Source organism: Chiloscyllium punctatum, chromosome 3 (assembly GCF_047496795.1).
Source record: "Chiloscyllium punctatum isolate Juve2018m chromosome 3, sChiPun1.3, whole genome shotgun sequence".
Taxonomy (NCBI): Eukaryota; Metazoa; Chordata; class Chondrichthyes; order Orectolobiformes; family Hemiscylliidae; genus Chiloscyllium; species Chiloscyllium punctatum.
This window is the reverse complement of record NC_092741.1, coordinates 117,185,482-117,199,280: the sequence shown is the minus strand read 5'-3', so window position 1 is coordinate 117,199,280 and position 13,799 is coordinate 117,185,482. Positions and strand designations below refer to the sequence as shown.

Sequence of the window (13,799 nt, the reverse complement as noted above, 5' to 3'; positions counted from 1 at the left end):
CAGGACGGTTAAAAGACTACTTGAGGGGCTTTTATGGCATAGTGGTAGCATCACTACCTCTGAGCCAGCACGTCTAGGTTCAAGTCCCACCTGCTCCAGATGTGAGTCATGAAACATCTAAGTAACTTGCTTCACATAACTAAAAGACCGATAGGGAATTGAGAAGTTATCGCCAGCTGTACAGGAGCTGTGAAACTTTCATCATATTGTTTGTGGTGTCTGTAAGCTGGGCTCAGTTTTCAAAAGACTTTTAAAGTTTGAAACACAATATTTGTAGCAGAGCAGAATCTATAAACAGAGTTGGGCATTTAACCTTGACAAGATGTTTCTTCTATCTGCCTGGAAATCCATCTGTTCCAAAAGCAGATTAAACAATTTCTTTGTGGGATTCTACAGAGCACAATGTCGCTGCTGCACTTTACAGTGGGGATGGCAATTCAGAAATACTTCATTGAGCTTTTAATGATTTGAGCTCTCTTCAGGAAGTGAAAGAGGTTACATAAATGCAATGTTTCATTCTCTCTTTCCTTCCCCACTTGTTTAGTGCGGGCTTCCAGTAGATTAGATTAGATTACTTACAGTGTGCAACAAGTCCACACCGCCCCGCCGAAGCGCAACCCACCCATACCCCTACATCTACCCCTTACCTAACACTACGGGCAATTTAGCATGGCCAATTCACCTGCCCCTGCACATCTTTGGACTGTGGGAGGAAACCGGAGCACCCGGAGGAAACCCACGCAGACACGGGGAGAATGTGCAAACTCCACACAGTCAGTCGCCTGAGGCGGGAATTGAACCTGGGTCTCTGGCGCTGTGAGGCAGCAGTGCTAACTACTGTGCCACCGTGCCGCCCACACGGTAACAGCAGGTTTTTCCTGACATAGTGGGTTAGTAGAGTCAGTTGGTTATTATAAACACTCTGAACTATTAGAGGCCGCGTCGGAGACAGGGTAACAAATTAACATGGATAGAAGCTTGGCTGACTGGCAACAAAGTGATATCTGCAAGGACTAGGCTGTCTTATGAGGATAGGTTGCACAGGCTGACCTTGCTTCCACTGGAGTTGAGCAGAGTGAGGGATAATTGATTGCACTGTATAAGATCATGAATAATCTTGACAAGGTGGAGATGGATAGGTGTTTTTTTCTTCTGGGTCAGTCCAGAACTAGGAGACACATTTAATAATAGGGACTGCCTTTTTATGACAGAGATGAGGGGATTCTTTTTTTTTTCTCTTTCAGAGGATTGTGTGACTTTAGAATTCTCTGCTTCAAAAGATGTTAGAAATAGGGTAATCAAATATACTTTAGATGGTGGTAGATCGAGTCTTGTTAGGCAAGGGAATGAAAGGATGTTGGGGTAAAAGGGAAGGTGGAATTTGAAACATGAACAGATCCTCCATGATCTTATTGACTGGTGAATAGTGTTCTTCAACTCCTATTTTCTAAGCTTGTAAATTAAGTTAATAAATCTGAAATTGAGCATTAGTCTCAGTGACAGCTATGGCAACGATTATTGATATTTGTGAGGAAACTATCTGTTTCACTAAAGCTCTGTTAGGGAAAGAAATCTGTCATCCTTACCTGGTCTAATCCATATTTGACTCCAGACTCAGAGCAATGTAATTGATTCAACTTTAATTGTTTGAGCAAGCCACTCTGTCCAAAGACAATTAAAGGAAAGCAACAAATGCTGTCTTGCCATTGATGCCAAAACCCCAGGAAAGAATAATAAAGTTTAGAATGGATCGTCAGTCTTATATTGTTATCTCTACTTCCAACATACAAAATGTCAATAGAATTGCAAGTTTATCTTCACTCAAGTTATTGTATTAATTCTATCATGTTGTAACCTTAACTCCCAGTATAGAATGAGGCATATAGTGTTATAATGATGCTGCACGTGTAATATTTGATTTGAGGATGTAACTTTTTAAGGAATATGGAAAATGGATTTATTTGTTAGTATCCCTGCCTGTCACATGGGAGACCGGGGTTCAATTCTCCAATAGGGAGGTGTTTAGGACGGCACAGTGGCTCAGTGGTTGGCACTGCTGCCTCACTGCGCCAGGGACCCAGATTCGATTCCAGCCTCAGGCGACTGTCTGTGTGGAGTTTGCACATTCTCCCTGTGACTGTGTGGGTTTCCTCCAGCCTGCTCCAGTTTCCTCCCACAGTCCAAAGATGTGAGGCCAGTTGAATTGGTCAAGTTCACAATTTTAGGTACATTAGTCAGTGGGAAATGGGTCTGGGTTGGTTATTGGACCAAATGGCCTGTATCCACACTGTAGGGAATCTAATCTAAAAGAAAAATTAATCTAGAGTTGCTTCTTAAAAAGTGGTTGTAGAAAAGGACATTGGATTTTTTTTTAAAAGCACAACTTCATAGAAATCACACAACAATGATAACTGCTTGTTTTGCTGGAAATCTCCTGCTGGGCTGTTTGAACACTGACTGGCTTGGAGTTTGTTGTGGTCTTCAGTAGCAAGTCTTAATCAGACTTGCTGAGCTGATCAGTTCCTGATTCAGGATGTGAGGTCAAGGTGAAAGTTCGTTCTTCTGGAAAAGTAGCTGAGAGAATCTCTTCATGTTATATTTCCTGAGCAATATATATCTACCAAGCCTTCAGAGACAACTGTTTAATGGAAGGTTTACAGATACCAGACCACTGGATCAGAAGACAATGCGAACATTTCCCACCTCAGCGTTTTCCTCTTCAAAGATTAAAATCCATTGGCCAATGTGTTCTTTTCCAAAAATGCAACTCTGCAGAGAAATCCATTTTACATCCTTTACCTGGTGTGTGTTTGTTGAGGGTGTTTTAAGTATTTGGGCAGGTAAGTGTTCATACATCCATAGTAAACACTTTACATATTGGCTGGTTTTGCATTTACAGTGAATACATTTTGTGTTATATTAAATCAATAATCTTACATTTATTAAAGGAACCTAAGATATCCAAGTTTTTTATTTTAAACTTGATATTGATAAAATATTCAATTAGCCATCTTGATAACTGGAGCAAAATGGTATCATTGTATTTTTTGGACCCAGGAGTCCAGTCTAAAGCAACTGGGTGCGTTTCCAGCTTTGATCATAACAAGGGATATGGGATGGGTGCTGGCAGGTGGGACTAGATTGGGTTGGGATATCTGGTTGGTATGGATGAGTTGGACCGAAGGGTGTGTTTCCGTGCTGTACATCTCTATGACTCTATGACTCGAAGTGTTCTAATCCTATCATCAGACTCAGTATAGAGGGGCTGTATAGTGTTATAACCCTATCCTAAGTCCCAGTACAAAAGGACACTATGATGTTATAATCCTGTCTCCTGTCCCAGTGTAGAGGGGCTCCATGGTGTTATAATCCTCCTACCTATCTCAGTACAAAGGGGCTCTATGGTGTTATAACACTGTCTCCTGTCCCAGTGCAGAGGGACTTTATCGTGTTATAACCTTAACTCCAATACCAGTACAGAAGGACTCTTATAGTATTATAACCCTCTCTCTAATATAGAGGAACTCAGTAGATTATAACCCTGTCTCCAGTCCCAGTACAGAGTGACTCTATAGTGTTATAACCCTCTCTCCAGTCCCAGTACAGAGTGACTCCATAGTGTTATAACCCTGTCTCCAGTCCCAGTACAGAGTGACTCCATAGTGTTATAACCCTGTCTCCAGTCCCAGTACAGAGTGACTCCATAGTGTTATAACCCTGTCTCCAGTCCCAGCACAAAGTGACTCTATAGTATTATAACCCTGTCTCCAGTCCCAGTACAGAGTGACTCTATAGTGTTATAACCCTCTCTCCAGTCCCAGTACAGAGTGACTCTATAGTATTATAACCCTGTCTCCAGTCCCAGTACAGAGTGACTCTATAGTGTTATAACCCTGTTTCCAGTCCCAGTTCAGTAGGGCTCCATGGTGTTACAACCCTGTCTCTAGTCCGGGTGCAGAGGGACTCTATGGTGTTATAATACTACCTGCAATCTAGTGAAATGCAATGGCAGAAACAGCTTGTCATCAATTTACAAGTCACCATGGTACACAATACAGGGTTGATTCTGGGATTGGACCACTAATCTATCTCTGAATTTGGAAATATTTAGGACAAGGGTTCCTATCTGAGCACACTTTGCTTGTTACAGTGCACCAAGGTGCTTACAGTAATGATACAGCTCTCTGTAGCAAACTGCTACAGTCTGTCACATTCATAACCTGAATTCACAGAGTTGGGGAAGTACGATGATCCCTGGTCTCTGTCATTGGGGCTGTCCGGCCCAGAGTTGGGGCTGTCCCTCAGCACATCTGCCTCATATTCCAGGCCTCTCTCTGGACACCGTTTGATCCGTTTGAGCTTCACATTGTCCTTGTCGCTGATACAGAACAGGAGCATCAAGACATCCCGGCGGAACTTGGAATTCATTCCAAAATAGATGATGGGATTGTAGAAGCTGGCAGACTTGGCAAAGAGGCTGGCGAGCAGGCTGGTAAGCTTTGGGACATGATGCCCGCTTGCTGACCACATGGAGATCACTGCATATGGTGACCAGGCTATAATGAATGCAGTGCAGATCACCATGGAAACCTGGAAATGGTGAAACAAGATTAGGTTAAGGAAGAGCAGCCACAGTCTGCCATCAATACTATAATTCCATAACTTAGCTCAAGCTGAACAGCACATTCATGGGACCATGCTATGCCCATTCACTGTTAAGCACTCAGCACCATCCTGGTTTGGGCTGATATATATTGAGTAATGATTGTGCCACACAATGCCAGGCAATGACCAACTCCAACAAGGGGGAATCTAACCATCACCTCTTGACATTCAAAGGCATTACCATCAGTGAATCCACTACTATCCACATCCTGAGGGCTTACCATTGCCCAGAAACTGGTGTCACTCTCCCCCAGCCCGGTGTCAGTCTCCCCCAGCCCACTGTCACTCTCCCCCAGCCCAGTGTCACTCTCTCCCCTACCCAGTGTCACTCTCCCCCCTACCCAGTGTCACTCTCCCCCCAGCCCAGTGTCACTCTCCCCCCTACCCAGTGTCACTCTCCCCCCTACCCAGTGTCACTCTCCCCCCCAGCCAAGTGTCACACTCCCCAACCCTGTATCACTCTCCCCCCAGCCCAGTGTCACTCTCCCCCCCCAGCCCAGTGTCATTCTCCCCCCCCAGCCCAATGTCACACTCCCCAACCCTGTATCACTCTTCCTCAGCCCCAGTGTCACTCTCCACCCCCCCAGCCCAGTGTCACTCTTTCCCCCCCAGCCCAGTGTCATACTCCCCAACCCTGTATCACTCTCCCCCAGCCCCAGTGTCACTCTCCCCCGCTTCCCCCCAGCCCAGTGTCACTCTCCCTCAGTATTAGTCTCACAAATGGGAACTAGGTATTTGTTCTTCCATGTAAGATTTGGGATTTAAACTGAACCTGAGCAGCAGGCTGTGCTGTCGGAAAGCTCACCCGAGTTACATCCCTCTCCAGCTTCCTTTGCCGCTCTCCTTGAACCTCTGCTCCTGTCAGTGCCCGGTTTGACTTGACGGTGTTGATGATGGAGATATAAGAGAAGAGCATGATGGACATTGGCAGGAAGAAGCAACAGACAAAGATGGAGACTATGTAGGATTTGTAGACAGTGGAGAACACCGCTCTGCCCCAGTCTATCTCACATGTTCCATACATCCGGTCTGTGCCAAAGGAAGAGAGAAGAGAGAGAAACACAGTTAGAAAGAGAGATTGAGAAAGACATTAAGATAAAAAGATGGACAAACCAATAAAGGAAATGATAAAGTAAAGTTAATGAAAGAGAAAATGTGGAAAAGTTATGGAAAAGGTTAAGAGGGGAAAGAACTGAGGGAGAGGTAGTTAGATAAAGCTAGAGAATAAGACAAAGAAATAGAGAAAGTGAGAGAGATGGAGATAAACTGAGAGAAAGCACAAAAGAGACAACTAAAGACAAGCAAGTACTAGCACTCATATACACTAATGCCTTTCACAACCTCAGAATATCCCACAGTGTTTTAAAGCCAATCAACCACCTTTTTGAACCGGAGTCATGATTGCAATATATGAAATTTGGCAACCAATTTTCACACAAGTTTCCATAAATTGCAGGATGATAATGACCAGATCTATTGTTTTTAGTGAGACACACCAGGATTTGAGAATACAAATCAGAATTGAGACACCAGCACAGTACTAAGGGATTGCCACACTGTCTTTCCAATGAGATATTTAAGCCAGGCCCTGCCTTTGCCCATGGGTGGATATAAAGATCTCATTGCATTATTTTGAAGCAGACCATCAGAATTCTCCCTGGTGTCCAAATGGAGATTTATCCCTCAATCAACATCACCAAAGCCCATGATCTGATCATTGCTGTCTGTAACTTGCTGTGGCTCCACTTCAAACAGACTTACATGGATGTTCTGTGGTCAGAAGGGGTGCTAGAGATACACAAGTTTTACTGATTACATGATGCCAGTTTTTTTTATACCCGGATCTAAGTTCTTTGAATTGACCATGATAGGACTTGAATTCATATTGTCACCAGATTAATAGTCCAAACCTACTTGATTTTGTAGGCCTTGGTTTAGCATCTCATCTGAAATACAGCACTTCTAACAGTGCAGCACTCCCTCAGTACAGCACTGGTATATTTATTCTGATCTTTGTTCCCAAGTCTTGGACTGTTTCACTAAAAAAAAGCTGATCTTGTCATTATCACGATAGAAAATGCTGAGTGTGAATTGGTTATCAAATTTTACACTAATCTATATGTGCTCAGCTGCAAGCTAGATAACTGGACTCTATTATCTCGACAATACTGTAATGTAAAATTTTAGCAAAGTGATGGCCATCTTCATGTTGCTATGTCTCTAAACACCCAGGGTAGCCAGAATCACCTTCCTACAGCCAATTAGAAAACAAATATATTCTTCCTGACCTGGTTGGGTGATGGATTTTCTATCCTTCGAGAAGACCTTTCTCACATCTCAGATCACAAATTGCCCAAGATGTTTTATTTTTATAAACACAGTGTTTAAATGTCTTTCTCATCCCTCAATTTTCTTGCTGATAAGAGTCCTGGAGATTTTTGTTTAATTCCAGGAGAATCCAAGGCAAATGTGCAGAATTGGCAACTCTGTCTTAATTCTCTAGCTCAGTGAGATGTGTGACTGCCTCAGCTGTGTAAGTGTGACTCTCCTATGACTATGACTCATGTGTAACTGCAATTCAACAGTGCGACTGTAACTCTTCCTTGTGACTGTGACTCTCCCGTGTGATTGTAACTCACCTGTGCAACTGTGACTCTCCCGTGTGACTATAACTCACCTGTGCGACTGTGACTCCCCCATGTGACTGCACCTTACCTGTGCGACTGTGACTCCCCCATGTGACTGCACCTTACCTGTGCGACTGTGACTCTCCCGTGTGACTGTAACTCACCTGTGCGACTGTGACTCTCCCATGTGACTGCACTTTACCTGTGCAACTGTGACTCTCCCATGTGACTGCACCTTACCTGTGCGACTGTGACTCTCCCGTGTGACTGTAACTCACCTGTGCAACTGTGACTCTCCCATGTGACTGCACCTTACCTGTGCGACTGTGATTCTCCCATGTGACTGCACCTTACCTGTGCGACTGTGACTCTCCCGTGTGATTGTAACTCACCTGTGCGACTGTGACTCTCCCGTGTGATTGTAACTCACCTGTGCGACTGTGACTCCCCCATGTGACTGCACCTTACCTGTGCGACTGTGACTCTCCCGTGTGACTGTAACTCACTTGTGCAACTGTGACTCTCCCATGTAACTGTAACTCACCTGTGCGACTGTGACTCTCCCATGTGACTGTAACTCACTTGTGCGACTGTGACTCTCCTGTGTAACTCACCTGTGTAACTTCCCCATCCGAACAAAGGGGATGCTGACCAGAAGAGAGCAGTCGCCCATATCAGTGTCATCAACAGGTTTATGTTCCGTCTGTTAATATATTGAGCTGCAGAAACATAATAGCAAACATTAAGCTGAGGCCTAGGACAGCTACACCACCTGTATCTAATTCTTGGTATTAGTTTGGTAACAGGGTTCCATCTTCAGTTTAGTGTCTCAGATGTTAATCTATCTCGGATACATTACAACCATCTGTAGAGGATTTCCAAACAGAAGGTCAGTTAGAAAATCTGCTCCAGGGGCCTCTCACCTAGGGACTGTGTGAGGGAAGTATCTTGAATGTCCTAGTCAGTTATTGCCTTTCATCCTATTACCTACTATCCTGCCTTGTTCTATATTTGATCACTTGTCCCTTAGCCCTACTATATCATTCTCTCAGGTCTGTCCTCATTTCCCTTTCAATACCATTTTCCTCTTCATTCCCTTCTGTCCTCCCCATTCTTTCCCACCTTCATCAACCTCTACCAATCTCCATTCCCCTCCCAAATCAACCCCTTCTCCTCACCATTCCCCTCCCCCATCACCCCCACCTGTCCCTATTCCTCTCCCTGTCATCAACATCCCAGCCCACCCTATTCCCCTCCCACCCCTCCCCATTCTCCTCCCCCTCATAAAACCCTTGTCTCCCATTGGCCCACCCCGTCCCCCACTTCAGCAATCCTCTCTCTATTCACCCTTCCCCTCATAAACCACATCATCCCATTTCCATTCATTGTGTTTCCCCTTTTCCCTCTCAACTATCTCCGTCATTCCTAATCACTCCCTTCTCATGATACGCCTCATCCTCATCAAACTACTTCCCACTCCATTTCTCTCACCTCATAAACCACCTCCCTTCCTCATTCCCTCCTATCCCCTGCCATTCTATCCCACATCCGATGTATGAATAAAGAAAAGGCAGTCCACCTTTATAACAAAGATTTTTCTTTGGAAGGCCAGGTTTCTCAACATGAATAGGGGGAATGTGAGTCTGAAACTCACCCTTCTTTCCAATAGGTGGGTTACAACCCAGCCCTGAGAGATGTACCTTTTAAATAGAACTGCATTTACCTTTGTATGGGTGACAGCCTTTAATATATCTTATTATGCTGATTACCGTGAGGGTGTTAATACTGGACAGACCAAAGAGTAGTGTGAGGAAACCATCAACCTGAAAAAACAAGACTCACAATTAATGAGATCTCACTGTTGCCTGTTATAGATGATGAAGATTAACAATATCCTCAGGGATAGTGTCAGAGTCCTGATCTCAAGGTCATGGTGAATGGATGTGACTAGTGACAGAGTGCACAGAAAAAAGGAGCTTGCACTTTTGCTGTCTATTTCGCAACCTCAAGAAATCTTGAGGTGCCTTATAGTCAATGAAGGACTTTTGATAGAACATAGAACAGTACTGGCCCTTTAGCCCTCGATGTTGTGCCGACCTTTTATCCTACGCTAAGATCAAACTAACTGACATACCCTTTATTGTACTATTTTCCATGTGCCTATCCAAGAGTCACTTAAATGTCCCTGATGTATCTGATTCTACTACCACTGCTGCCAGTGCTTTCCATGCACCACCACTCTCTGTGTCAAGAACAGACCTTTGACATCTCCCCTAAACCTTTCAGAAATCACCATAAAATTATGATCCCTTTGTGACAGCCATTTCCTCCATGGGAAAAGGTCTGTGGTCATCCACTCTATCTATGCCTCTCATCATCTTGTACACCTCTATCTAGTCACCTCTCATCCTTCTTCGCTCCAATGAGAAAAGCCCTAGCTCCCTCAACCTTTCATCATAAGGCCTGCCCTCCAGTCCTGGCACCATCCTGGGAAATCCTCAGCACCCTCTCTAAAGCTTGCACATCTTTCTTAAAATGAAGTGACCAGAATTGAACACAATATTCCAATTGTGGCCTAATCAGGGCTCTATAGAGCTGCAACATAACCTCTTAAACTCAATCCCCCTGCTAACAAAAGCCAACACATCATACCCCTTTTTTGACAACCTTATCAACTTGGGTGACAACTTTGAGGGATCTATGGACATGGACATGGATACATAGTTACTATTAGAATGTAGAAAATATAGTGGGCAATTTGAGCACAGCAAGCTCTCAAAAGAACAGCAATCTAGTTGCCACCTGTTTTAGGCATGAAAATTGACAAAGACACAGGAGAGAATATTTTCAGTCTGTTTGAAATAGTGTCATGGTATTTTTACATTCACCTGAAAACACAGAGAGGGTTTTGGTATTGTTGTGGAAAGTGATGCATCTGACAGTATAGCACCCTTTCAGTACAGCACCGCAGCATCACAGTCGAGTTTATACTCCCTGGAGTGGAACTCGAACTTGTGACTTTAAGGCTCAGTGTTGAGAGTTCTACAATGGGCAAATGCTCAGACAGAAACTAGTTAGACTACCTTGTCAGTGTGCCTTACCTGACACGTCCATATTGAGGTAATCAGAAACCTATCGTCTCGAAATACATTGAAAATCTCAATAATTCCACGGGAGTATCCAAACAGAGAGATACTGGCATCTGATACAGCCAGGTTAAAGGTTAAACAATCTGTTGCTTGTAGTGTTGTTTTCTGCCTGCACAGCACAAATATCACCACACTGTTTCCAAACCAGGAGAACCAACCTAGAGAAGAAACAGAGAGAAAACAGATCACCAAGTCTCATCTTGAATGATTGCTGCCAAACTGAAGGAGATACTGACCAGGAGGGAAGCATATGTGAAGCATTTTTTTCACTACTAGATGACACCCCCGTCTCCAATAGAATATCACACCTTACAACAGAATACGAATAAAGAAGGCTACAGCTCCTTTCCCTTAAAAAGAGAAGGCTGAGGCATGACCTGGTAGAAATCTTTGAAGATATGAAAGGTGGACATAGAGATGATTCCACTCATTAGTGAATACAACATCAGTCATCATGAATACAAACTGGCCATCAATAGGGAGCTCAGGAGGAACCTTTCTTCCCCAGAGAATGATCACAATCACCATTTCGAGTGGTTGAAGGGAACAGTACAGACACATTTCTGGGGGAAGCCAGATAAACATACAAGGGGGAAAGGAATAGCAAGATACATTAATGGAGTCAGATGAAAAAGAGTGCAAGAAGCTTCCTGTGGAGTATAAACCCTAGAATGGACCAATGAGGATGAAGGAAATGTTTCCCTGCTGTACATTCTGTGTGCCATGTGTGATTTGATGTAATCTGTACAATTCTGTATTGATCTTACACAATGTTTGTAAAATATATGCTTCAGCATAGATTGTGAATCAATGCTACATACCGAGAGTCAGCAGGTAAATGCCAATTACAGTCTCCCCCTGTTCTGAGACAGTGGTCTCCTTCGGGTGGAAGCTGCTGTTCTGGCTCCTCCACAGACTATTGGCCATCTTTCCAAGGGCTGTTGTCCAATCTCCACATTGATTAGGTCAAGGGCCTACAACTGACTGCCAGCTATAGTGCAGGAGAGCTTCACTGAGCTCCATTCGACTGAACAGGACAGTCTGAGTGCGAGACCATGAAGGAGAGCGATGCATTTCAGATGAACCAATCCCATGGCTCGATCTTGCTTCTTAATCCAGCCTAACAGCAGCTTTAGAGCTAACCTGCATTTGACGTCAGCCCGTTTAATCTCTCCTCAGGAGAGTTAGTTCAGCAGGGAGGACACAGGGCAGAACAATTTGCTTACAATCATGGTAATGTTGAGGAGATCGCCTTGCAGTGAAGGCAGGGAACTGCATAAATGATTAGGGACAGAGTGACCTCCTGGAATATTTGCCATCAGAGAGAAATTTCACAAATGTTTAATCTCTTGACATATCCAGGATTTGTTTTCAGTTTTTTTCACTTCTCCAAAGAGATCGCATGGTTTTAGATGGGGATTACCTTTATTGCGATTGACAAGTTACATTTGTCAGGTAACTGTACATACCTTATTATCAATAAAGGAAAAATTACACTTCGTGCTGCATTTGAATGAAACAGACTTTGTAATAAAGGAAATGTGTGTTACAATTTCAAATGCATTCAATGTCAATAAAATATATTTGATCCCAAACCGAAAACATATTATAGGTTCAGAAAAGATTTACAAGGATGTTGCCAGGGTTGGAGGATCTGAGCTATAGGGAGAGGCTGAACAGGCTGGGGCTGTTTTCCCTGGAGCATCGGAGGCTGAGGGGTGACCTTATAGAGGTTTATAAAATCATGAGGGGCATGTATAGGATAAATAGACAAAGTCTTTTCCCCGGGGTGGGGAAGTCGAGAACAAGAGGCCATAGGTTTAGGGTGACAGGGGAAAGATATAAAAGAGACCTAAGGGGCAACTTTTTCACGCAGAGGGTATATGGAATGAGCTGCCAGAGGAAGTGGTGGAGGCTAGTACAATTGCAACATTTAAGAGGCATTTGGATGGGTATATGAATAGGAAGGGTTTGGAGGGATATGGGCCGGGTGCTGGCAGGTGGGTCTAGATTGGGTCGGGATATCTGGTCGGCATGGATGGGTTGGACCGAAGGGTCTGTTTCTGTGCTGTACATCTCTATGACTCTATGACTCTATATTATCTTGCATCATTGTTAAATCAGGGTACTACGTTCTATCTCTTCTAGCCCTACAGCCCTCTAAGAACTCTGTGTTCTTCCAGTTCTGGCTTCTTTACGTATTCCCCCACTTCCATTGCCCCATTGTTGGCATCAATACTTACAGCTGTTTAGATTTTCACACTTGTGATTCGATGTTCCTTTGCCTCTCACCTTCTCCTCACTCCAATCCAATCTCCACTCCCCAGTAGTAAAGTCATTAGACATTGGGGGAAACTATTCATTGGCTGAGGTCGTTACTAGCACAGTTTTTTAGCTGTTGGAGGCCATGTAGTACAGCCCTAGTTCATTAGTGCAGGAGGTCCTCAAGGCAGTATCCTCAGCTCAAACCACCTTCAACTGTATTGACTTCCCTCAGCCTTACACTCTGAAGAGGGACTGTTCAATCTGATGCCTTCACTCCCTGCTTTTCTTCTGAACCCCAACCCAGGGAATGTGACATGGGAGTGGGGAGACTATTCCCAGTGCTGATATACTTCTCCAGCTCCTGGTGAGTGACAGGTTTGGGGCATACCTCATCACCAGCCTGACTTTAAACAACGCTAATTCATAATATCATTAGATTGCCAACAAATCACCTCCTGTCTTCAACCAAACTCTCCTCATCAATTGCCATCATTGGTTATGAATCAGCCATGGGCCTTCACTGTGTAGAGTGGTCCACCCTCCATTATCTAAATGGGAAAATTCTTGACTGCAAGGAAAGCAGATATTATTCCCATAAACTGATATTTTAATTTTAACTGGTAAACAAAAACGTTTCAAGAAAAAAATGTATATTTTTTTAAACACACGAATTCCTGGATTTTCCACTCATTTAGTAGTGTCCGGGAAGTTAAGTGATAATCCTTTTGGACTCCAGGACAATCCTGGAGAACTGGCAACCCTACCACAGCAGATAGACTCGACCTACGTTTCAAAGTGAATGAGGTCCATTTTGACTCCCTTCTTGAGGCATGAATGGAGATGGTTTTGGTTTTAAGATGGGTATCAATAACCTTACTGTCGCTACTTAGACCAGGAGAGGCAGCAAAGAGGTGCCACTTTGAAAGGAATCTATCACCGAGTGCCCAACAAGCCTTCCTTCCTGCATCAGGCAGAAGGCGCCTTTAAATATGGGAATTAGGGCCCTGCGACCTTTGCACTTTATAACTCCACTTAGGTTCCTCTATCTCCAGAAATGAAAGTTTCATCCCCTAGGCACACGGCTGCCAGCAGA

General features: G+C 43.9%; 1 protein-coding gene across 1 annotated transcript; it reads right to left on the bottom strand.

Moving 5' to 3' along the window:
* Positions 1 to 1,660: 1,660 nt before the first annotated feature.
* opn6a (opsin 6, group member a) lies at positions 1,661 to 11,503 on the bottom strand. The gene is made up of 6 exons (XM_072559089.1): positions 11,263 to 11,503; positions 10,394 to 10,599; positions 9,016 to 9,115; positions 7,907 to 8,011; positions 5,471 to 5,694; positions 1,661 to 4,590 (listed from the first exon to the last, which is right to left on the bottom strand). The coding sequence occupies exons 1-6, from the start codon at positions 11,366 to 11,368 to the stop codon at positions 4,198 to 4,200; spliced, it is 1,134 nt and encodes a 377-aa protein (XP_072415190.1). The 5' UTR covers positions 11,369 to 11,503; the 3' UTR covers positions 1,661 to 4,197.
* Positions 11,504 to 13,799: the final 2,296 nt, after the last annotated feature.